The 23,660-nt window shown below is 39.6% G+C and overlaps 2 protein-coding genes across 3 annotated transcripts in view; both read right to left on the reverse strand.

Annotated features, from left to right (window-relative positions):
• Positions 1–11,991: 11,991 nt before the first annotated feature.
• On the reverse strand, positions 11,992–19,805 carry TCF24 (transcription factor 24). Its single transcript, XM_043602218.1, has 2 exons — positions 19,405–19,805; positions 11,992–12,278 (listed from the first exon to the last, which is right to left on the reverse strand). Exons 1-2 carry the CDS (start codon positions 19,792–19,794, stop codon positions 12,165–12,167), a joined length of 504 nt encoding a protein of 167 aa, XP_043458153.1. The 5' UTR covers positions 19,795–19,805; the 3' UTR covers positions 11,992–12,164.
• Positions 19,806–22,019: 2,214 nt separating this feature from the next.
• Positions 22,020–23,660, reverse strand: part of PPP1R42 (protein phosphatase 1 regulatory subunit 42) — a 53,747-nt gene continuing 52,106 nt past the window's right edge. The window contains exons 9-10 of one of the 2 annotated variants that reach the window (XR_006300654.1): positions 22,640–22,722; positions 22,020–22,150 (exon numbers count right to left, since the gene is read on the reverse strand). Coding sequence is in view for 1 of the 2 variants with exons in the window: in XM_043602219.1 (XP_043458154.1) it covers positions 22,105–22,150 (46 nt within the window). In the remaining variant the exon portion in view is untranslated. The remainder of the gene's footprint in view (positions 22,151–22,639; positions 22,723–23,660) is intronic. The other variant, XM_043602219.1, reaches the window with a different exon arrangement.

The following is a 23,660-nucleotide window of genomic DNA, read 5'->3' on the forward strand; positions in this document are numbered from 1 at the left end:
TACTTTGGAGGTTGAAAAGCTAAGTATTATATATTCCAAGACTCTCTTGTAACTAGGATTCTGGATGTGAATTGGGTCCTGCAAATCAAAATGCTTTGGTGCAAAACCTGAATTCTAAATCAAGTTATGTGATAAGCATGCCATCCGCCATCCATTTTGCTGACATGTGCAGCAGAGGCAGTGTGCTTCTAGAGTCAGCCACTGTGGGGGTACCTTCCCATTTGGTAGGCAGAATCCAGATCATTGCAGAAGTATCAGCTGAATTGGCAGCCCAGTTCCATGGAATGACTTTGGAAATTGTTCCTATAAATTCAGCCCAAGTTTGTTTCATCTTGTAAATGACTAATGCCCTATAATAAGCTTCTATCTTTTTAAACTAGCTGGAGTGCACTACCTCAACAAAACTCAGACTGATATACCTTCTTTACACCTGTGGTGACCTTGTGACCCAATTCTGTTCAATGAGAAATAAGTAGAAGCCTTGGACCCTGATGAATTTCCAAAGCCATCTTACCAGTCCTGGACTGCCTACCTATGGGTTTCTTTTACATGATAGAATAAAATCCTAATTTATTTAAGCCCCTGTGGTTGGGTCTTTTTTTTTTTTTTTCTTTTCTTTTTTAAGTAGGCTTCACACCCAGTGTGGAGCCCAATGCGGGGCCTGAACTCATGACCCTGCGATCAAGACCGGAGCTGAGATCAATTGTTGAACACTTAACCGACTAAGTCACCTGGGCAACTCCTGGTTGGGTCTTTTTTGTTAGCAGCTCCTAACTGATACAGTAAGCATTGAACAATGTGTGCTGTAGTGTTAAAAAAAATATTAGCATAGGGGGCACCTGGGTGGCTCAGTCAGTTAAGTGTCCAGCTTCGGTTCAGGTCATGATCTCGTGGTTCGTGAGTTGGAGCCCCACATCTGGCTCTGTGCTGACAGCTCAGAGCCTGGAGTCTGCTTCAGATTCTTTGTCTCCTCTTCTGACTCTGCCCCTCTCCCGCTCCTTCTCTGTCTCTCAAAAATAAAATGTTAAAAAAATTAAAAAATATATTAGCGTAGTACTAATACAGTATTGTTATAGTATAGTATAATATCATATTAAAAAATGGGCAGAGGACCTGAATAGATGCTTTTCCAAAGAAGACATACAAATGGTCAATAGACACATGAAAAAATGCTCAACATCACTCATCACCAGGAAAATGCAACTCAAAACCACAATGAGATATCACTTTACACTGGTCAGAATGGATAGAATCTAAAATTTTTTTTTTTCAACGTTTACTTATTTTTGGGACAGAGAGAGACAGAGCACGAATGGGAGAGGGGCAGAGAGAGAGGGAGACACAGAATTGGAAACAGGCTCCAGGCTCTGAGCCATCAGCCCAGAGCCTGACGCGGGGCTCGAACTCACGGACCGCGAGATGGTGACCTGGCTGAAGTCGGACGCCCAACCGACTGTGCCACCCAGGCGCCCCAGAATGGATAGAATCTAAAACATGAGATACAAAAAGTGTTGGTGAGGATGTGGAGAAAAAGGAACTCTCATGTAGTATTGGAGAGAATGCAAATTGGTGCTGCCACTGTGGAAAACAGTTCCTCAAAAAAAATTAAAAATAGTAATAGCATGTGACCCATTAATTCCATATTGGGTATTTATCCCAAGAAAATGAAAACATGAATTCAAAAAGATACATGCACCCCTATGTTTATTGCATCATTACTTATAATAGCCAAGATACAATGGAAGCAATGCCAACTGTCCATCCGTAGATGAACAGATAATGAAGATGTGGTGTGTGTGTGTAATACACACACACATATATATATACATATATATATTTACTATATATATATACACACATATATATTTACTATACACACACACACACACATATACACACATATATACACACACACATATATATATTTACTATATATATATGTGTGTGTGTATACCCGGTCTTGATTGCAGGGTCGTGAGTTCAGGCCCTGCATTGGGCTCCACACTGGGTGTGAAGCCTACTTAAAAAAGAAAAGAAAAGAAAAAAAAAAAAAAAGACCCAACCACAGGGGCTTAAATAAATTAGGATTTTATTCTGTCATGTAAAAGAAACCCATAGGTAGGCAGTCCAGGACTGGTAAGATGGCTTTGGAAATTCATCAGGGTCCAAGGCTTCTACTTATTTCTCATTGAACAGAATTGGGTCACAAGGTCACCACAGGTGTAAAGAAGGTATATCATATATATATATATATATATATATATATATATATATTTACTATATATATATGTGTGTGTGTGTCTGTGTGTGTGTGTGTGTGTATTTACAATGGAATAATACTCATCCATAAAAAAGAGTGAGATCTTGCCATTTGTGACAACATGGATGGACCCAGAGGGTATAATGCTGAGTGAAATGAGTCAAACAGAAAGATACATATCATATGATTTCAGTCATATGTGACATTTAAGAAAACAAATGACCAAACAAAGAAAAAAGAGACAAAAAAAAAAAAAAAGCCAACCAAAAAAACAGGTTTAAACACAGAGAACAAACTGGTGGTTGCCAGAGGGGAAGTGGGTGGGGGGCTGGGTGAAATAAGAGGGATTAAGAATACAGTTATGAGGAGCACTGAGAAATGTATAGACTTGTTGAATCATATTGTACACCTGAAGCTAATATAGCACTGTTAATTATACTTCAATAAAAAATAATGAAAAAAATATTTGTGGACCAATTGATTTATGAATAAAGGCACTGAAGCATGAAATACTGTGTGTGTGTGTGTGTGTGTGTGTGTGTGTGTGTGTGCTACAATGTAAAGTGTAAAACAGGAAGTGGTAGAGTAAGGGCAATGATGTAGATAGGGGTTTCATAGGCCAAGTTAAAGAGTTAGACATCACCTTTTTTTTTTTTTTGATTTTGTTTTAATGTTTATTTTTTTTTGGAGAGACACAGAGTGTGAATGGGGGAGGGGCAGAGAGAGGGAGGCACAGAATCTGAAGCTGGCTCCAGGCTCTGCACCTTATGCACAGAGCCTGACGGGCTGGAACCCACGAACTGTGAGATCAGGACCTGAGCCGAAGGTGGATGCTTAACCAGCCTGAGCCACCCAGGCACCCCATTACCTTTAGATAATAGGGAATCATTAAAGGGATTTGAGCAGGTGTGTTACTTCCTCAGGTTTGCATTTTTGATATGTTACTTAGGTGTGGCCCAGTACTGCAGGCAATACTGCATTGTTAAATCTACAAATTGTAAGGTAAAAAATGATGAATACTTGCAATAATTTTTTTAGAAGTATTTTATTTATTTTTTAAAATAAGCCACACTCAATGTGGGGCTGGAACTCACGACCCCAACACCAAGAGTCACATGTTGTACTGACTGAGCCACCTATGTGTCCTGCAATAATTATTCTTACATTTGTGAATATCAGTGTATCTTCAGGGAAATTCTTTAATGTGGAATTACTAAGTTGGAGTGTATACGCTTAAAATATTGAGAGATATTGCCAAATTGTATTTAAAAGAGCTCACACTCTCAAAAGTGTGCTCCTTTCCTTATCCTCACCAATAGTGGGTATTTTAAATTTGTAGCATTCTTTTTCCCCCCACATTACTCCATTTAATATTATCTTGGAGAGGTGGGTAAAGGCACAAGGATAAATCTAGAGATTTATTTTCATCAAAAACACACATTCCCAAGCATTAGGGCCTGGTTAAAACAAGTTAACTCCAGTATGCCAGAAAAATTAATTAGCATTTACCTTCTGAGTCCAGTTAACCATTTCCCCCCAGTTTTATTGATACATGATTGACATATAACATTGTTTAAGGTGTTTATATATATATATATATATATATATATAGTTTGATAAGGTATGTGTTATCATAATAGCTTGATATATGTATGTGTTCTGAAATATTACACAAAAATTTAGTTAACATCCATCACCTCACATAGTTACCCATTTTTTTCTTGTGGTGAGAACTTTTAAGATCTTTCCTAGCAACTTTCAGATATATAATACAATATTGTTAACCATAGTCATCACACTGTATATTATATCTTCAGGACTTATTTGTCTTGTAACTAGATAGTTTGTATCATTCTGATAGGTGAAATGTTGTTTCATTGCTTTTTAAATTATATATATATAATATATTTTAAAAATATATATAATTTTAAAATATATAAAAAATATATATTTAATAAATATAAAATATAAATTATATAAAAATATAAATATATTTAATTATATATAATAAAATATATATTTAATATATATTATAATTAAAAAATATATAATATATATTATATATAATTTAAAAAGCAATGAAACATTTCATTATATATATATGTTTATTTATTTATATATATATGTTTATTTATTTTGAGAGAGATAGTGCATGGGAGGGGCAGAGAGAGAAAGAATCCCAAGCATGCTCTGTACTGTCAGTACAGAGTCCGATGCAGGGCTGGAAGTCACAAACCGTGAGATCATGACCTGAGCCAAAACCAAGAGCCAGAAGCTTAACCAACTGCGCGACCCAGGTGATCCCGATTTTACATACTTTTCTACTGAGTTTCTGGTCTTTTTAATTCCTGAGAGCTGATTTTATATAAAGGAAATTACTACTGTGACTATCTTGTAGGTTGTGACTTTCCCCGCCCTGGTTTCCTTTTTGTCTTTTTGCCTTATTTATGTTTTTTTCTTTCATTTTATGAATTTATTTTTATGTACTTTTTTAATTTTTAAAATTTGTTTAAATTCAGGTTAGTTAACGCAAATTTATTTTTTATGTAGTCAAAATTACCCATCTTTTCCTTTATGGCTTTTTTGTTTGTTTTCATTTTGCTTTGTTTTTGGTATGTGTGTTATGCTTCATCTTACCATCTTTACCCTCCATGTAACTGAGCCAACCAGCCAGAGAAGACATTCCTGACTTCTCTGCTGTCTACATGCACTTCCTCAGCTATTATTTCACATCACCTTTGTGAGCTGAGGGGAACAGGAGGAAAAGGCAAGGGAAATTTATTGAGGGCAAACACTAAGCCAAATGCTTATCACAGTGAAAGATCAGAAGCAAAGAAGGATGTTTTCCAACAGGACTGGGGGTAGGAGACTGGAATACCTGAAGCATCCAGGTAGACAACAGGGCAGGCAGCCCAGAGCAGGTAAGAACCAAACTCTCAGAGCCTGAGTCTGAATCCTGGCTCTGCCACTGACTAGCAGGGCATCCCTGGCCAGCTTCTCATACTCTGAATTTTCCTAATCCATTTACAGAGGTCCATGAATGTCCTCGGTGTCATCACAGTCACTCATTGAGGTGTGTTCTAAACTGGAAGGTAAAAAAAATACAATTACGTTGTAAATTTGTCAATACAAATAGCCAATCTCCATGGTATACATGGGTTAAAATGTCCACACCATGACTTGAGTGTGAAGAAAGTAAGGTAGCTTTCTGTCCTGCATCCAACTTCATCTTATTCTGGAATCCCCACCCTTGAAGAAAAACATCTGCCGATGTTTTTAAATACTGCAGTTAAATATGCAGTCACATAAATGTTGAGACTCTATCAGGGCTGTTTTCTCCTCTCAGTGGGCTTCTTACCTGCCCTTCGCCTTCAGTCTCTGGTTAGCTTCAGGAAGAAGTTATGTATCCAAACGAGGTGGAGGGAGAGACTGCAGCCCCCATGCCTTTCTGTCCTCTGGGTCTAGACCTGATTGACACAGTGTGTCTGTTACCTTGGTGTCATGCTGATGTCACTGCTGGGGCCCTGAGTCCTGCTTACAGCCTTCTGTTTTGAGGCCCCCTTAGTCTGCCATCTCCCTGATTTCCTGGCATCCTGGCTTCTGCAACTGGCTGCAATATGCCGGCTGCCCTCAGGGTCCCCACTCAGCCATTGCCTCTCACCAGTCTCTGGGTGGAATCCAGGGCTCTTCCAGGGGTCTGCAGCCTTCCAGGCTTTACCTAGAGAAGTGTGGTGAGGCCAGCCCTTCTCTCCATATCCTCACTGCCCCACATTTCCTCATTCTACCCACAGCGAATGACACGGGGGAATTACATCTGCCCCTTGGTCTGACCCCTCTATTACCACTTAGCGTAAAACTGTTTCTATGCCTCCAATCTTGGCTTTTAATACATAGAGGGCAACTTTTGGAATTTTGAATTTTATTTTCTCTCTTAATAAAGTTTGAATTTTAGGTCCATTATCTTGCTAGGAATGCTGACTCACTTTTGTGACTTCAAAGGTGTATATAATGACTTCATTCTAGGAGTCTCCCTTTAACCAGAGGTCCTTAATTCAGTGAATAGGGGAGCATGCAGACTACTGAATCAGGTTAGTACTTAAAAATACAAGATACCCTCCTCTCGTTCGTAAACTACTTCATGCCCTACATTACCTATGTAGTCACATAGGTAATCCCCCAATCACTTCTTACTAGGAAGTGGGATTTAGGTTTTTATCTAGAATCTATTTCTTTTTCCATCTCTTCTGGCCTCCCCATTCCTCATTTCCTCAAGTTGGACTAGAGGTGGATCTTGAGTAATATGCTCTCTCACCTCTCACCATTCATTCTTGCAGGAAGCCCTGCTTCAACAAGGGAAGGGAGGGCACTAATGTAATGAGTGTGTATCTCAAGAATGGCCAAAGTCTCGGTGGGGCTTTCATGGGTTGAGGGGGTTGGAAGACTGCACTTACTGTTTGAGTGACGAGAAGTTTCTGTCTCAAGTCAAGCCATTCCCACCACTACCATCACTCTAAACATTGTCCAGCCTCTGGCATTGGCTGTCTGGCCAGAGAGGAAAGTAGAACTACCTTGGCCTAGTCTTTCCTGAGACCCCTTGTGGCTGCTCTCTGGGCCTCAAGTGTGGCACAGCATTAGCAGCTTTTTGTCCTTGTTCTGGTCTTGTCCCAAAGTCAGGTCTCCGTTTGAAGGCAGGCTCTCCTGTATGTCCCAGAATAACACTCTTCCAATCTGATTGGTTCCATAGTGGTACTGGCCTCCTCTTTCTGAAAGGAGGATCTGGAAATAGCTTCCTACTTCCCACTGTTCTTCCTTCTCTTGATTCTCCTGTTTCTGCTGTAGCACATCACTTTTTCCACTTGGTTATAGCCTACATTTCAAGATGACTCCAGTATAGGAACTTAGAATCAGCAAGAGGCATGGATGTACTGCACGCAAAGAAGAAACAATCTGGCGCAGGACTTTTTTTTTCTTTTAAATACAACTTAATGAAAAAAATATTGATCTGTATGATAAGCCCCTCTATGTAAAGCACTAAGATACTTTATAATAGGACACATTTAAAATTTCTAAATTGAGTGATTTCAGAACTTACTGGAAAATAAGAAAGTTTAAAATCAATTCTTATTTAGACTTTGCACTGACCATAAAAATGGAGACAAGTGATTTAAGTCCATCCCCAGAACTCCCCATGGACATACTTCTTGGTCCTGAGAAGGCAGGAATGCATGAGTTTCTTCAGTAACATCATATGCACAGGAAATGACTATTGACATAATCTTTAAGCCTAATAGTTAAGCTTATTCTTCAGTTTATAATTTAAAAGCTTCTGACAGCTGAATGCTATGGTACAATTTATAATGAAAGAGTTTGAGTGATTGAGGTATATTTCACTGAGCTGGTTTCTCCTATGAGTTGAAACTAAGACTTGTATAAACATAGGAAGGGAAGCCCTTCCCCGGTTTATGTAGTTAGGCAAGAATACTTAATGTCCCATGTTCCCAACCGTGCTGCAGTACCATCTGTGCTGTCCTCAAAGTCTGTGGGAAGCAAATCTATAGGATTTAAGGGCATTCATTTTTTTCAGTTATAACAGTTTCATACTGTTACCAATATGTAACAGAAATGCATATTAATTTCTTTGAGATCTACAATTTTATAGTTCTCTAGTGTTGCTTTTAAAATTTGGGAATCTTAGCTTTTGGATATTTTTATTAAAGTTTATTTACTTATTTTTGAGAGAGACCAAGAGAGACCAAAAAGAGAGAGGGAGAGAGAGAGAGAGAGAAAGAGAGAACGAGAGAAAGTGGGGGAGGGGCAGAGAAAGAGAATCCCAAGCAGGCTCTGTACTATTAGCATGGAGCCTGATGTGGGGCTTGAACTCACGAACCAGGAGATCATGACCTGAGCTGAAACTAAGAGTTGGATGTTCAACTGACTGAGCCACCGAGGCACCCCTGGATATTTTTAAAGTCACAATAAGAACAAAAACAAAACTAAAAGATCTAAAGTGTGTACCATGGAGAAAGGTAGAAATAGTACCCTACTAGTTTTAAGTTATTTGGGAATCTGTAGATGTCACATCCTCCAGCAATGATTAAAAAAAAAGAATCCGTTACCAGATTAAAATAGAATCTGCCAATGCTTGAAGAGTTCAAGTTCGTATCTTTTCAAATACAGTATGATTGATATAATCTGCAATAACCTATATAGGGTTAGGAAAGAGTATTTAGATTAAGCCATCCTCTCAAAGTAAGATAGTTAATATATAAGTTTGGATCATAGTCTGTTGTGATTTATAATTTCTTCTCCCCTCCAGCTAAGAATACAATTTTATGTGGAGCCAACAAGCAAGTTGTCTTATAATTATGCCAAATACAATTCATGTGTTGATTTTTAAGGGGATCATGTAGGCCACTGCAGAAATGTTTTTTCTGCATTGGCTTATTTCCTCAGAATGGCACTATAATTAATATACCAGGGGTTAAAGAAAAAGATTAAATCATGTGCTGGAAAAATATATAGAGAATTACCTCTGTCCAATAGAAAAAAGAGAGAGAGATAGAGAGATCTTACTGGAGCCTGAATACTTTTTCTTTTCTTGACAATAACTGGTTAGTTGCTTTCATGAATATCAAATGAGGACCCATGAGAGAAAGTGAAATTATTGAATAATTTAACCTAAAAAGCAATTTCAACTAAAATAATGACATAATTTCAGCAAGGTCAATCAGCATTTCTTTTCTTTTTGCACAGCTTCTTCTATGTTTAAATAAAGTTTCCATGAATAGATAAGAAAACCACTATTTAAGATATCTATAACTGCAGATTGAAGTAGTTGGCCAAATAAACCTTATAAACATGCAAAACCACTCTTTACTAACAGGTAACATAGATTCCTTCACCCTTACTCTGTATCCAAACACCCTTTTCCATTGTAGGACTTTTACTTTCCACATTATCCCTTTTATTATTAAGTTCTGATTTTTAAAATGGGTATGTATATACTTTTAATGTAACTACTGATGCATAACTGACATACGATAAACTGCACTGTACTTTTATAATTGGAAAAAGAATATTTTTAAAGTCTGTTGGAACTGGTTATACTTCTAAAAAGATACTTCCCTATCCTCTAAAATTTTCATTACAGAGGAATTTAAATGTATGTCATATTGCTGAGAGCTGAGTGAAATGACAGAAATTTAACCTAGGATTTTCCTTGCAGACGATGGAATACTACTGTGATCCAAATATACCCCATCCCCAGTCCTCATATATACTCTGTTAAGGAGAGCACGGTGAAGAATCTAATGCCAAATAGTTATCTACTAGAAATATTTAAAATGTACCTTAAGTACCTTAAGTATTTGTTAAATGTCCACAGAGACAGATGCAAATTTAACAGACTAAATTAATTTTCAAAGTAATGCTTTATTTTAGTAATACCCTTATCCTGACCATGCACCATTAAGTAAAACAGCATGCTCCTTTGAACCTTTGGGTGAAAGTATGCAATTTCTCCCTTGAGATTTTCCAGCCTACCAAAAGTTGTTAGCATATTTAGCAATTTAATGAAATGTTATGTGAACCTATGACAGAAATATACTTCTTTGGCATTAAAACATTTCTTTTTTGTAAGTGGACAAGAAGAAATAAAAAGTAATAATGTTAAAGGCGAAGCTTAACTATTTAACAGGATGAATTCAACAAAAGTCATTATTTTCCCCCAATTAAATGCTTTAACAACTGTAGCCAAATAGATTATTTTTATTATTAGCAATGAAACCATTTTCTGAAATTCTTGCTATCATATGTAGTATTTAGAGTTCAGTTTCAGGTAACTATAAGGAAGTTTGATTTCCTTCCTTAAGATAAAAGATTATTCTTAGCACTTTTTATGGCAATAACTTATAATAGTGAATGGCTAAATTCATATCTCATTTTACATTTGATTCCTTTCAATGTTATATGAGTGGGTAAATATATTCACAAATATTTAAGTATGTAAACATTTTTGCTACATATTTATATGTAGAAAGTTTTTATTATATGCTTCCTCTTTTAAAGACATGCTTTGGTCACATTACAAGGAGTATTCACATTAAAGTAATGAAAATGACAAACTATCAGGTATGAGCCATGTTCAGCTGAATCAACTGAATGACAGTTTTTGCCTTCAAATGGTCTTTCACATCATTTCACTGCCAAAAGCTAGAAGAAAACTGAGGTGAGGAGAAAATAAAATGGTGGTCAACAGCTATACTAATCCAACTAAGTCCATAAGCCCATTAATATACCTTTCTATTTGCTAATCTTGGATCAAATTCAGTTACTTTAACACTGGGTTATTTAGAAATAAATGAACTTTACAGTTGGAAAGTGGAATAGTAAGGACTGAGGAGAAAAAGAAGAAAGGGAGTTAAGACATAAGAGACTGATGATTTTTTAAATCTGTATTACACCCTATTTTGAGATTCAGTGTGTTCCCCGACAAACATTCCTACTTTCTGGCTCTGACCCTCAAGCTTCTGCTGAAAACCGAAACTGGTGCAATCAGGCAGAACAGCAGCTCCCTGGGCACTTGGTGTGTAGTGTGGTGGGAGGCCCATAGCAGGGCACCTTCCTGTTGTAGGTTAAATTGGGGCAGATTCAGTGGGGTCTGCTCTGGCCTGATTTATCTCAAGGTAGTCACTCTGTGTCCTCAGACTTTCTCAAGGTGCAGATCAGTGTCAGAATTCCCAAATCAGACAGGTTTTTTTCCCATTTCTTCTTTTTTTTAATTTTTAAATGTTTATTTATTTTTGAGAGACAGAGCCTGAGTGATGGAGGAGGCAGAGAGGGAGGGAGACACAGAACCCAAAGCAGGCTCCAGGTTCTGAGCTTGACAGCACAGAGCTGGATGCTGGGCTTGAACTCATGAATGGCGAGATCATGACCTGAGAAGTCAGACGCTTAACTGACTTAAGCCACCCAGGCACCCCAGTTTTTTCATATTTCGTAATGGCCAAGTAGGTAGATTGTGAACGGCAATTGACAAGGGAGAGAAGGAGCCTAGCCAAAGCAGTGACTGTCAACGGTCATGGGCGCTCACTTGAAGCCCCTGACAGGCTTGGCTCTCTGTAAGATGGCTGCAGCTGCACCTGCTCATCTAGTCCAGGACCTGAACATGGGTGGGATGGAGGTGAAGTAACCAGGGAGGAGGGTGACAAACCCTCTGCCCAGTGACACTTACCTGCTATTCACACTGGGCTGCAGGGATTCCCAAAGCCTTCCACAATTTGGAAACATAGTAAAATATTTAATAGTCATCTAGGAAGGTGGCCAAGCCCTGTCCAATACAGCAAACTATTCTAATACTCCAAGTTTTCTAAGAGGGAAAAATAACTAGTTATAGAAGTTACTGCAACTTCATATTATCTCAACAATCTTTTCACACGTACTTAGCTAAAACTGAATAAATGATCTCATGCTTTCCAACTGAAATGGCTTCTTAGACTAACTTTAAGCACAAACCGGTTTTCACAAAAATGGAATACTGGTGTCAAGACTATTAAGGTATCAGCTTCTCAGCGTGTACTAGATATACTACAGAAAACATGTACAGTCTCTGGATACATACACAATTCTTCGATTTTGGTGTTTTTCTTTTTTCCAATAGTTTTTCTTACAGTATTCAGTAGTGACTATCTCTCACAATGAATAGATAAGCTGGGTGTTTTATCCAAGACCAATTATTTAAATCCATATTTATATAGATTAGACAGATAAATCTGAACTTCCAACCATGGATTCACATGTGAACTTTCAGGAATGATGTTTGTTATGTCTGATGTAATAAATATAGAATTATTTCCTACTATTTAAAAATGACGCCACTTTCTACCAGCACCCATCAGAGGAGAGCCTAAGGCTGTGAGTCTGTTGTAGTACTGCCATGATTTGCTCTTTCTCCAGACACAGAATGCTTCAGAAACTGACCAGTAGCACCAATGTATAATCTTGATCGCATGGGCCATTTCTGAAAAAGAATATTTAAACAAGAATCCAAAAGTTAGTATCTATGACAGATATGCCTGTAATAGTAATACTAAAAATTCCAATGTCTCAAGACAAATACAATATCATGATGTTTGTAACAACTGTAATTGTGAAATCTAAGGAACAACATGAAAAAAATGTTTATTAATACTAACAATAAAAGTAAAAATAGGGGCACCTGGGTGGCTTAGTTGGTTAAGTGTCTGACTTTGGCTCAGGTCATGATCTCACTGGTTGTGAGTTCAAACCCTGTATTGGGCTCTGTGCTGACAGCGTGGAACCTGTTTGGGATTCTCTATCTCCTTCTCTCTCTGCCTCTCCCCTGCTCACACACACTCTCTCTCTCAAAAATAAATGAACCTTAGGGGCACCTGGGTGGCTCAGTTGGTTAAGCACCCGACTTTGGCTCAGATCATGATCTCACAGTTTGTGAGTTCCAGCCCCCTGTTAGGCTCTGTGCTGACAGCTCGGATCCTGGAGCCTACTTTAGATTGTGTCTCCCTCTCTCTCTCAAAAATAAGTAAATATTAAAAAAGAATAAAATAAACATTAAAGAAAGTAAAAATATACCATGACTTTGATTATAATTGTATAAATATAATACATGTGCATGTGGACAAGAACTGCAAGAAATTAGGGAGAATGATAATAGTTAAGTGTAGGAAAATCTATCAATAATGTTTTAATTTAAAACTAAACCTAGGGGTACCTGGGTGGTTTAGTCGGTTAAGTGTCTGCTTCTTGATTTTGGCTCAGGTCACAATCTCATGGTTTCGAGTCCTATATCAGGCTCTACACTGTCAGCCTCTGTCTGTCTGCCCCTCCCCCACTCACACTCTGTCTCAAAATAAACTTAGAAAAATTAAAAAAACAAAACAAAAACTAAACCTAAAGCAAAATAAAGCCTAAAACAAGATTCCTGGTTTTAAAGATATTTTAAAAACTAATACATGGTATGTATTATATGTCTCCACTTGTCACAGAACTATAATGAAAAGTGACTAATTCAACTATCTAAACACTTTATCTAGCTAAAAGAGCATCTCAAAGTCATAAATATTAGAATATTTGGTGTTATATAAATATAACATCCAAAATAAATGTCTGGATGTAGCGGCATCATATAGCACTAATCTCTCAGTAGTTATCACATTTGTATTTTGATTGCAACTTTTCTAAATTCACTTTAAACATGTACTTCTCAAAAATAATATAACTTGGGGCGCCTGGGTGGCTCAGTCGGTTAAACATCTGATTTCAGCTCAGGTCATGATCTCATGGTTTGTGGGTTTAAGCCTGCGTCAGGCTCTGTGTGGACAGCTCAGAGCCTGGAGCCTGCTTCAGATTCTGTGTCTCCCTCTCTCTCTCTGCCTCACCCTAGCTTGTGCTTCTCTTTCTCTCTCTCTCAAAACTAAATAAACATTTAAAAAATTAACATAACTTATTGCCAAATAGACATGATGATGAAAAAATGTATTACATAAGTAGTACTTTCAGAATGGGGGGGGGGTTCTGGTAGTCAGTTTTGTAATAGGTCCTTGGAATACTAATCAGAGAAATAGTATTTTTAATTTTTTTTAGTGTTTATTTTTGAGGGAGAGAGTGAGACAGGCACAAGTTGGGGGGGGCAGAGAGAGAGAGAGAGAGAGAGAGAGAGAGAGAGAGAGAGAGAGGGAGAGAGACAGGATCTGAAGCAGTATCCAGGCTCTGAGCTATCAGCACAGAGCCCTATACAGGGCTCGATGTCACTAAATGTGAGAACATGACCTGAGCCAAAGTCTGCCGCTTAACCAACTGAGCCCCCCAGGTGCCCCCAAAAATACTACTTTTATACAAAGAGAAAAGTCTTTAGACTAATAAAGTGTAACTCCCAAAGGTCAGCAATGGGATCCCACACTTTCTAGGGAGTAAATGCTGACATGAGCAGCAGGTTATTTTTATCACTGAACATTTACAGGCAGACTGCTGGTTACAAGCACCATGAAATGTTCTTAAATGCCTGACGGATGATCTGCAGTGTTCAAATAGAAATACAATTATTAGCAAGGCAAAGACCATAAGAGCTTCAGATTCTAAACCCAAGCTTCGTATTAAAATCACATGGGGAGCTTTAAAAAAGACTGACGACCAAGCCACACGCCAGACCAATGAAATCAGAATGGGCCTCTTTTTGCAGAAGTTGAGTATAAGGTACTTCTGAGTACAGTTACTTTCACCTAAACTGGCATTCCAGATGTAAAATATAGCTATAAGGGATAGAAGTGGGCATGTGATATAATCCAGGAGTTTCTGTTCTTAGCAACCAACAAAAGTCCTATTTTTATGCCTCCAGATATGATAAGTGAATTTGCTCTCATGCAGTTCAGGTCCATTTTAGAGTCCTAAATTCAGATTATTCTGGCTGGAAATCTATACTTTAAATATGGATAAAACATAAAATTTGTGTTACTTAGAATTAAAAATGGCCTACTCCTATATAATCTTCCTATAAATAACCTTACATTTTACATTTGATACAGTAATAAGACTGACAGTGTGCTACTTATTTTTGCAACTCCATTTCAGGTTTTTTTTAAAAAATATTTATTTATTTTGAGAGAGCCTGAAAGAGCCCATGTGGATGTGTGCAAGTGGGGGGGAGGGGCAGAGAGACAGAATCCCAAGCACACAAACTGAAATCATGACCTGAGCAGAAATCAAAAGCTCAACCAACTGAGCCACCCAGGTGCCCCTTCAGGTTTGTTGTTTTAAATCACAGATGTGCATTCTTATATGTTCTGGGTGTCTCACTGGTCCTGTCCTTGGGATTCTTGCCATGGATTCATAACATGAAGTGTTTTAGAAACTAGTCTGGGGTTTTTCTGATAGGTCAGGACCTGACATTGTTAGGTCAGATTCAAGTCCTGCCTTATACTGAAGAACATTGTGCCACAGTGCTATGGACTGTTTGTGTCCCTGCCCCCTAACCCCCGAAATTCTTATGTTGATTCTCTAACCTCCAACATGATGGTATTTTGTGGAGGTAATTAGGGCCAAATGAGGTTAAAAGGGTGGGTCCTTCATGATAGATTAGTGACCTTTTGAGGAAGAGAAAGTTTCTCTCTTCTGAAAAAGAGCGAAGTTGCCAAACTTCAAGATAGGAAGAGAACTCTCACCAGGAACTCAATTGGCCAGCACCTTTATCCTAGGCTTCCCAGACTCCAGAATTGTGAGACAATAAATTTCTATTTTTTAAGCCTCTCAGCCTATGGTATTTTGTTATTGCTGCCCGAGCAGACTAACCCACGTAGTGAATAGTGTAGGGCTGAAATAATCAATTTCAAGTGTAAAATTTTTGGCATATTATAAACCTGTGCTTCTCAATCTTTTAAATTCCTGCCTCATATTCATGAGCATAAAGATCTCATGCTTAAAGTTCACATGTAATTTGAGTATTCCGTATGAATTAAATATATTTAAAAGCAAATAAACATACTACTGAATGCTCCCTGATATTTCTGATATGTGCTACCTGGGTCCTACTGTATTCAGAATCACTCTAAATCATGCAACCAAATGTGGAGACAAATGAAGGTGAGACATAGGTAATTAATGAAGAAACTTAACGTATATGTCAATTTTGGGGATGCTGGCTGGCTCAGTGGGAGGAGTGTGTGATTCTTTTTTTAAAAATATATGTTTTTAGTGTTTATTTATTTTGAGAGAGAAAGAGAGCACAAGCAGGGGAGGTGCAGAGAGAGAGGGAGAGAGAGAGTATCAAGCAGGTTCCGCACTGTCAGTGCAGAGCCCAATGTGGGGCTCAAACTCACTAACTGTGAGATCATGACCTGAGCCAAAATCAAGAGTCGGACACAACCGACTGAGCCACCCAGGCGCCCCCAGGAGTATGTGACTCTTAACCTCAGGGTCAGGAGTTCAAGCCTCACATTGGGTGTAGAGATTACTAAAAAATAAATAAACTTAAAAAAATGCATATGTGGATTTTTGCGTTTTTCATGAACTTAATAAAACTTTCTATTTTAAGAACTTTCGATTTTGAAAAAGGCTTCTAATGATTTTATTCAACTGAATTTACTGTACACATATAGTTTTAAGAGTCAGAAATAAAATGTAAATAAAATATCAGTTAATCTGCATGTCAGCGTCATGCCAAAAAAGCCAGTTGATGGATTTACATTTCACTTTTCAATGGTCTGTTTTAACATTGTGTAGATTAACACAATTCTGACCTCTACTTTACCTAATAAAATTTATTTGAAACCATGTTGTTTCATTAGGCTTAGAACAATCTAAGTAAACTCATACAATTAACCGAATTAAACCTGAAAACCTTAAAAATGCACTCTTGGATTTTGGAGTTAAATGACCCAATGACAAAACTTTGTATGTATGTATGTATGTATTTATTTATTTATTTTAATTTTTTTTTCTTAAGTTTATTTATTTTTGAGACAGAGAGAGACAGAGCATGAACGGGGGAGGGTCAGAGAGAGAGGGAGACACAGAATCGGAAGCAGGCTCCAGGCTCTGAGCCATCAGCCCAGAGCCCGACGCAGGGCTCGAACTCACGGACCTTGAGATCGTGACCCGAGCTGAAGTCGGACGCTTAACCGACTGAGCCACCCAGGCGCCCCTTTTGTATTTATTTTTTAAATTATTTTATATGTATAGTATCAACAATGAGTCTCCAGGGGTAATGCAATGAATAAAGACATTTGTACTTTTCTCCCGATATCAGAATCTGAAATATATCCCTCTTCCTTTGGAGGATCATTTCATTTTGGTACACTCATGCTGATCAAATTGCTCACATCCCAAAAGGATGAAAACTGCTCTTTTAGGCTATGCCCCAGGACCCCATTCACTTAAACTTTCCAGTTTCATTTGAGATACTCTTAAGGTAAATCTCCCACAATGCTAACCCCAATAGTGATAATAAGGACTGATGACTCAAAATCATGGCTTTGAAATATTTGTTAACAGATATTTAATCATCAAAGACATAGTAATACTATGGTGTAAGGCAGAATCTTGGAACATTTTTTTAACTAAGGGTTACAATACCCTTGGTTAACCAAAAAGTACAAATAATCAGAATATTTTTATTCCTTTTGCATAAGATTAATCAAAGATAGACTTAATACTTAAGCATATACATAAAATAATGTGTTACAGGTGGTTTCAATTATGTGTATGAAACCTCTTTACTCCAAACCTCTGCAGCACATGGTTAGAACTCTCTTATAGCACACAGAACATTATCCCTTACAGACTGTTGCTTTATTTTTGTCTTTGTCTTTATTATATGTTCATTTAGGGCAGAGATTGAGTCTTATTCTTAATTGTATTCAATCTCCTAACAATGCTTTGCACACCGTAGACACTCAGTAGATAATTTTAATACGGACTAGTCGCTTGTTCAACCATCATCAATTTCATTTTAAACAGGTAATCCTTGGCCTTGTTTTATTATCCCTAGAATTGTCTTTTAAAATCAAAATAATTGGTCCAAGGACAAATGAGATTTAATTTTTTAAAAAGAGTTGTAAAACTACAAAAACATTTGGTACCTGAAAAAACAAGTACAAAAAAACTCTTGTTAAGCTTATTGTTACATGAAAATTATTAATAGTATTCATTCAAAAAGATACTACAAGAAACGAAGGTGAAAACAATTTGATTGAATTGTATCTCCCACAGCGACATTTAACAGATGTTTTCTGTATTAAAGTCTATTTAATGTTGAACTTTTTTAGAGTATATGGAAAATGTCAAGCCAAAAGAAATCTAATATTAATGATACATTTGAATATCAATCCAAAGCAGACTGTAGTGAAAAACCCCTAATTATTAGTGAATGACTTTTCAGCAGAGATTATATTATATATCACAGAACAAGGCCTATCATAATCATAAATAAGTGATAGTCCAAATTTCTATATTTGAAATAATTTGAACCTAACATCATGTTGATTATATTTGTGAACCTGAACTTCACATAGTTTTAAGTAGAGTTAATATTAGTGTACTTTACCACATTTCAATGATGATTATTCAATACTTTATTGAACACTGACATGCTTAAGGCCAAGTCCTAATCTTGTATTTGTGTGTGTGTGTGGCAAAATGTAGAACCAAAAATTCAAAAATTTAGGTTTAGAGAAAACAGGGAAGATGATGTATCTTGAACAAAGCCAGATGAATGCTGGATTTCAAGACAATCAAATCTAGGCGAAAAGGATGATGCAAAGTCTAAATACTGCAATACAGGTAATAAACCATAACTGTATACACTATATTAAATAAAAACCCTATTTTATCTATATGTAATGTAAAAAATGATATAAAGCATTCTGTGGGCTAATTTTGCACATTACAGAATTTGAATATAGTACTCAGCTTGATTAACATATGCCAATCTATTGTGAAAATTACAAAAACAATTATTGGTTTTTTTTTTAACATTCTAGGTAACTGTCTAATCCATGATAATTAACCTTTATCAAAAGGGACTGAAAATTTACTCTGTAGGATGGCAGACCGGTTTCATTTTGTTCTTACCAGTTTTACAAAAAATTTTAAACAGTGATTTCCTGGATTATTTAAAGGGCGATAATTCCATCACCCCCGTTTGAACGAAGCTTTTCAAACATTTGATAACAACCACAATGGAAATGTAATTATGTGAATTAAAAACACTTAAAAACTCTCAAAGGCTCATAACTGTAACTCTCGATTCTAAAAACCACCAAAACTTGCCAACCAAACACCCTGCCAGGCACCCCTGAGAAACTTTCCATTTAGGAAAGGCATCGCATAGGCTGCATCCTGTAAAGAGGCGCGATACACCCCTCCAAAGCCACCTCGGGTTTAAATCCACTACCTGCCAACAATTATGACCTGCCAACAGTTATGGAGTAGCCTTTTGCAGTGGGGACGCCGCTACCTGGGCGCTGGTGGGCCAAGATCGATCTCCAGGTCAGTTCTCCGCCTCACCCCGAGCGAAGAGTGAGAGTTCGGTGGCATCGGCCCAGGCGATGGCCGACACTGAGGGTTAAGGTGCCCTGCTCCCCGCCCCGGCTCCGCAGGGCGCCCTACCTGCCTACCTTGACAGGGTGTAGGTAGCCGTCGCCGCGCAGGGCGCCCAGCCCGGGGTCTGCCGGCGCCTCGGCGTCGTCCTGCAAGCTGCGGGTGAGGTGGGCAATGTAGGTAGTGGCCAGCAGCAGCACGTCCAGCTTGGACAGCTTGGTGTCCGGCGGCACCGACGGCAGCGTGCGCTGCAGCTCTAGGAAGGCGTGCCGCAGAGTCTGCACGCGGCTTCGCTCCCGCGCAGCGTTCGCTGCTGCCGGCCGCCCGCCCCCCAGGCGCGCACCGCCGCCGGGGCCCGCCGGTCCTGCCCCTGCCCGGCCCGGGCTCGAGTCGCGGGTGGCTGCAACCGCGGGCGCGGTCTCGTTCCTAGCGATCAGGGGGCTGCCTGCGGGGCCGTCGCGGTCCATGGCGGCTTCCTGAGCTGCGTGCCCTGCAAAGGACCCAAGGCGCGGTGAGGCCCGGCGCGGGTCGGGCTTAAACCGGGGAAGCGCAGGCCTCTCGCCTCAGCGGCACGCCGGGCCAACGACGTGGCTGGGGCGTTCTCAGAGATGAGGTTGTTTTGACTGGGGCGTGTTTACCTCCCGGCGTCTGAGGAGAGTTGTGGGGCCTGACAGTTCCTGGGCTTAGAGGGCTAAGGAGGGGCGCGGTGCCGGTTTTACTTTTCACGGACAAATTAAATGGAAGGGCTATTCTACCGAGGAAGGAGGATCTCGGAAGCAGAGCTCCGGTTCGTAACTTGTTTGCACTTCTGGAACGCTGTGCGCCAGCCCCGCAGGAAGCACGGTGCAGGTCCTTCTCGCGGAGCGCAGCGGGTAGCCCTGGGCCAACTCACGGCCGTCAGTGCTCACGCGGGCAGTCCTCGCACCATTCGCTCTCGAGGCCAGGGATCCCGGGGGGTGACTGCAGGAGCTCATTCTAATTTCTACGGCAGGAGACGGGGACCCTGACCTCACCTTGTACTAAGGCACCCGCTACCCCTCTGAAACCTGGGAACCAAGCGTCGCGACGGGGGGTCGAACCGAAATCCTCACCTTTCCTGGAGCGGCAGTGCAGGGCTCGGCTCTGCTGAGCGAGCGGGCGAGGAGCGTCGAGCTGGGTCTGCGTGGCCAGGGCCGTCACAGGTCACTCCATCCTCGTCTAGCCGAAGTCTACAGTCGCTTCCAGCCCCTGCTGGGCGCGTCTTTTATACAGGCGCCCCCGTGGCCAGGCGTGTGTGGGCCAGACTTGATGTCAGGCGGAAGAGCAGTACCAGGCGAGGTTCGCGCCCACCTGAGGGGCTCTGCCCGGAGCGGAGAGTCATTAATCAAACCGCCCGGCGGGGCGGGGCTATAGGGGGCGGGGCTTCCTCCTGGCCCCGCCCCCGCCCCCGTCGCGGTTCACTTTGAGGCCAGCCTGCACGCCCTGCCTGTGGAGCGTCCGCGGTGTTGAAGGCCCGCCGACTTACCGCGCCTCGCCGCGGTTCTTCAGCCGCGGACCCAACCTGAGCGAGGGAGCCTCTTAGGCAGACGCAGAGCTGAGGCGGGAACCCTGGCGTTTTGTGGAGAGTGACTTTTAATTTTCTGAGGAAATGTGAAGTGTGCCGTTGCCATGCGCTAACCCATTATTCTACCACCAAGGTAAATGTTTCGTGTGCCCTAATTACTTAAAGCACCTCCACGTCTGTAGTCCGTGACTAGTTTATTGAGCCGCTCAGAGATAATGCTCCCACTGTGGTACTTGAAGTTCTTCAGACCAGCGTAAATGGCCCTGGGATCACGGTCGCTTCTCCCCGGGGGCGCGGACCGTTGTGGGCTGCCTCCGTAGCAAACGCCGGGCCCCGGTTTTTCCCTTCTTTTTTTTTTTTTTTTTTGACCTAAAATTGGTCCTGGCTCCGCCCCCCTGCGGGGAACTCTCCTGAGAAGTCCTGCACTTGGGAAGACCCGCGGGAAGCGTGGTCCTCGGGCTGTGCGATGAGGCGCTCCAGCCAAGGCTCTTTTAGAATGCTGGCTCTGCGCCTTGGCCTCTTCCGAGCCGGCCTGGGAGGTGCTGGGCCCGGGACGCCCCGCCTCTGTGGCTCCCGCCGGCCCTGGGGACCCATGCATGGCCTTCAGAGGTGAAGTCCTAGTGGACGCACGGTATTTTCTAGAACGTAATTAGTATATCCTTGAAATAATTCCTATTCGAAGAGCAGGACATTTAGAAATCTTCCATCTTCCTTCGACTCAAGACAATATCAAATTTAAAATATCATTAATGAATTTGCTCTTGTATATGCGACATCATTTCTTTACAATAGATTTTTAAATTGGAACTATTAAGTAGTACATAGTAATGGTGACACTAGTATTTTAATGTATCATTCCACACATTATATTAGTGAATCAGTATATCTTCAATTCCCATTCAGTAACTGTAATTAGATTTACACTTTAGAAAGGAACGTACCAAAATACCATTGGTTCAAAAAAGGATTACTTTCTTTTGATGAATGTGGAAGCACATCTTTATTTTCTCAGTAAATTGTATGTGATGAGGCATAAAGCAATTGAAAAGCAATTTTCATTTTCTTTACATAATGAGATACCATAAAGCTACAAATTGCAGAAGATGCTATTGCCTAGTACTGTAAAGGTAAAAAACAAACAAACAAACAAAAGAACACTTAAGGACGAATTTACTTTTTTTTTTTTTTACAAACATTTTCTTTTGGGTTATGGAGAAGGTGAAATTCGTATATATCATTTTTTTGTCAGCAAGCTTTCACATTCCTTCAAAGAGGGATTCCTGTATTAATAGAGAAAAAAAGAGCAATATTATTTCAAAAATGAAATTCATCCAAAACGGGCACAAACATACTGATTCTATAATACAACAATAGTAGAAGCTAATCACCAGAAAAGCTAGTCACCAAACTGTGTGAATCTTCTCAGGCTTTAAGAAGTGGAAGGAAAGATTTCCCCACTTCCCCAGAGTAGGGAAGAATGTGGAAAAAGTATGTGTTACGAAAAGTGTGGAAATGAGAATTTTGGAAGGAAGGTGGGCTGAGGCTAGAGTGAGGCAAATTAGGTGCCTAGGGCTCCTTAACTTTTGCACCCTTGACATCTCACATGCCTCATTCTAGCCTAGCCTGCTAAAGCCTTGTCTAAGTGCCAGAGGTGGGGTGGAGGTGGGGGCACCAGCGAAGGTCTTCACTGATGACAGTGGCTGGAAAATGGATAGCTTTGTTGCCCAATAGTCAGGTTCAAAAGAAAGGACTGAGGAAACAATACTGACCGCTGTGGGCCACCTGGTCATATCTGCTGCTACTCTAAGCAGCCTCTCTGAATCCTCTGATGATTCTAAAGTAGTCCTAATTCCTGCAAGAAACCATGTTCCCCGTTAAATTAAAAATAGAAGATGAAAATCTTCAAATGTTCGACATTACATAAATTAGTAACAGGTACCTTACTCAACTTTTTATATTTGCTAAGTGCTTTACAAAAAAGCACTTTATTTTTTCAATCAGTCTACAAAAACCCTTTGAGGATTTTACATTTTGTGGTAAAGAAAATAAAGCGCAGAGAGATTAAATAACTTGTGAAGGTCACACAGCTAATAAGTGGCAGAGAGAGGATTCAAGGTAGATTGACCCTAATACTTTTGCTTTTTACCAGACTATCCTATTTAATATTTGTAGAGTTCTTCATTATTTGCCAGACATTTTTTTGTATCTATTATTTCAATAAAGTTAATGTTTTAACTTGACTCCCTATTAACAACTCAAACACTATTTTCATGGTATAGTATATTATTCTTTGGGAGTTCTTGTTTAGTCTTCCAGAAAGTAGAAGGCTTTAGAGTGCTATGGATTTTTTTCAGAGTGTGGTGTAGATCTTAAAATTAGATGTCTTTCTAAATATGCCAATTTGTCATTAACTTACCATCTTTATAATGTAAAATAATATATCGGTGAAGAAAATATATTGCTGCATTTTATATGTATAGATGCATAATATAGTAAAACAATAGGTTTTATATAATCAGTGCTTTTTTTTCACCTGTCAACTATTTCCCTTAATTGTTTAGTTAAGGTATAATTTGCATAATTAAATTCACCCTTGTGACTATATAGTCCAGTAAGTTTTGCTAAAAACTACCACAGCAAAGAGATGCAGAATTTCACCTTCCCACCCTTACATTGCCTTGTGCTGACTCTTTGCATTCTACTCCTAAGCCTTGGCAATTGCTGATCTATTTTCTGTCTCTGTAGTTTCACCTTTGCCAGAAGGTCATAGAATCATACAGTATGTAGCCT

This window comes from Prionailurus bengalensis, chromosome F2 (genome assembly GCF_016509475.1).
Source record: "Prionailurus bengalensis isolate Pbe53 chromosome F2, Fcat_Pben_1.1_paternal_pri, whole genome shotgun sequence".
In the NCBI taxonomy this organism is placed as follows: domain Eukaryota; kingdom Metazoa; phylum Chordata; class Mammalia; order Carnivora; family Felidae; genus Prionailurus; species Prionailurus bengalensis.

Coding starts and splice junctions, on each gene's coding strand:
- TCF24 (XM_043602218.1), bottom strand. CDS start 19,794: ATGGACCGCGACGGCCCCGCAGGCAGCCCCCTGATCGCTAGGAACGAG. Junction 12,279..19,404: donor GCTACCTACACCCTGTCAAG/GTAGGCAGGTAG, acceptor ATTCTTTTTCAG/AAATGGCCCATGCGATCAAG.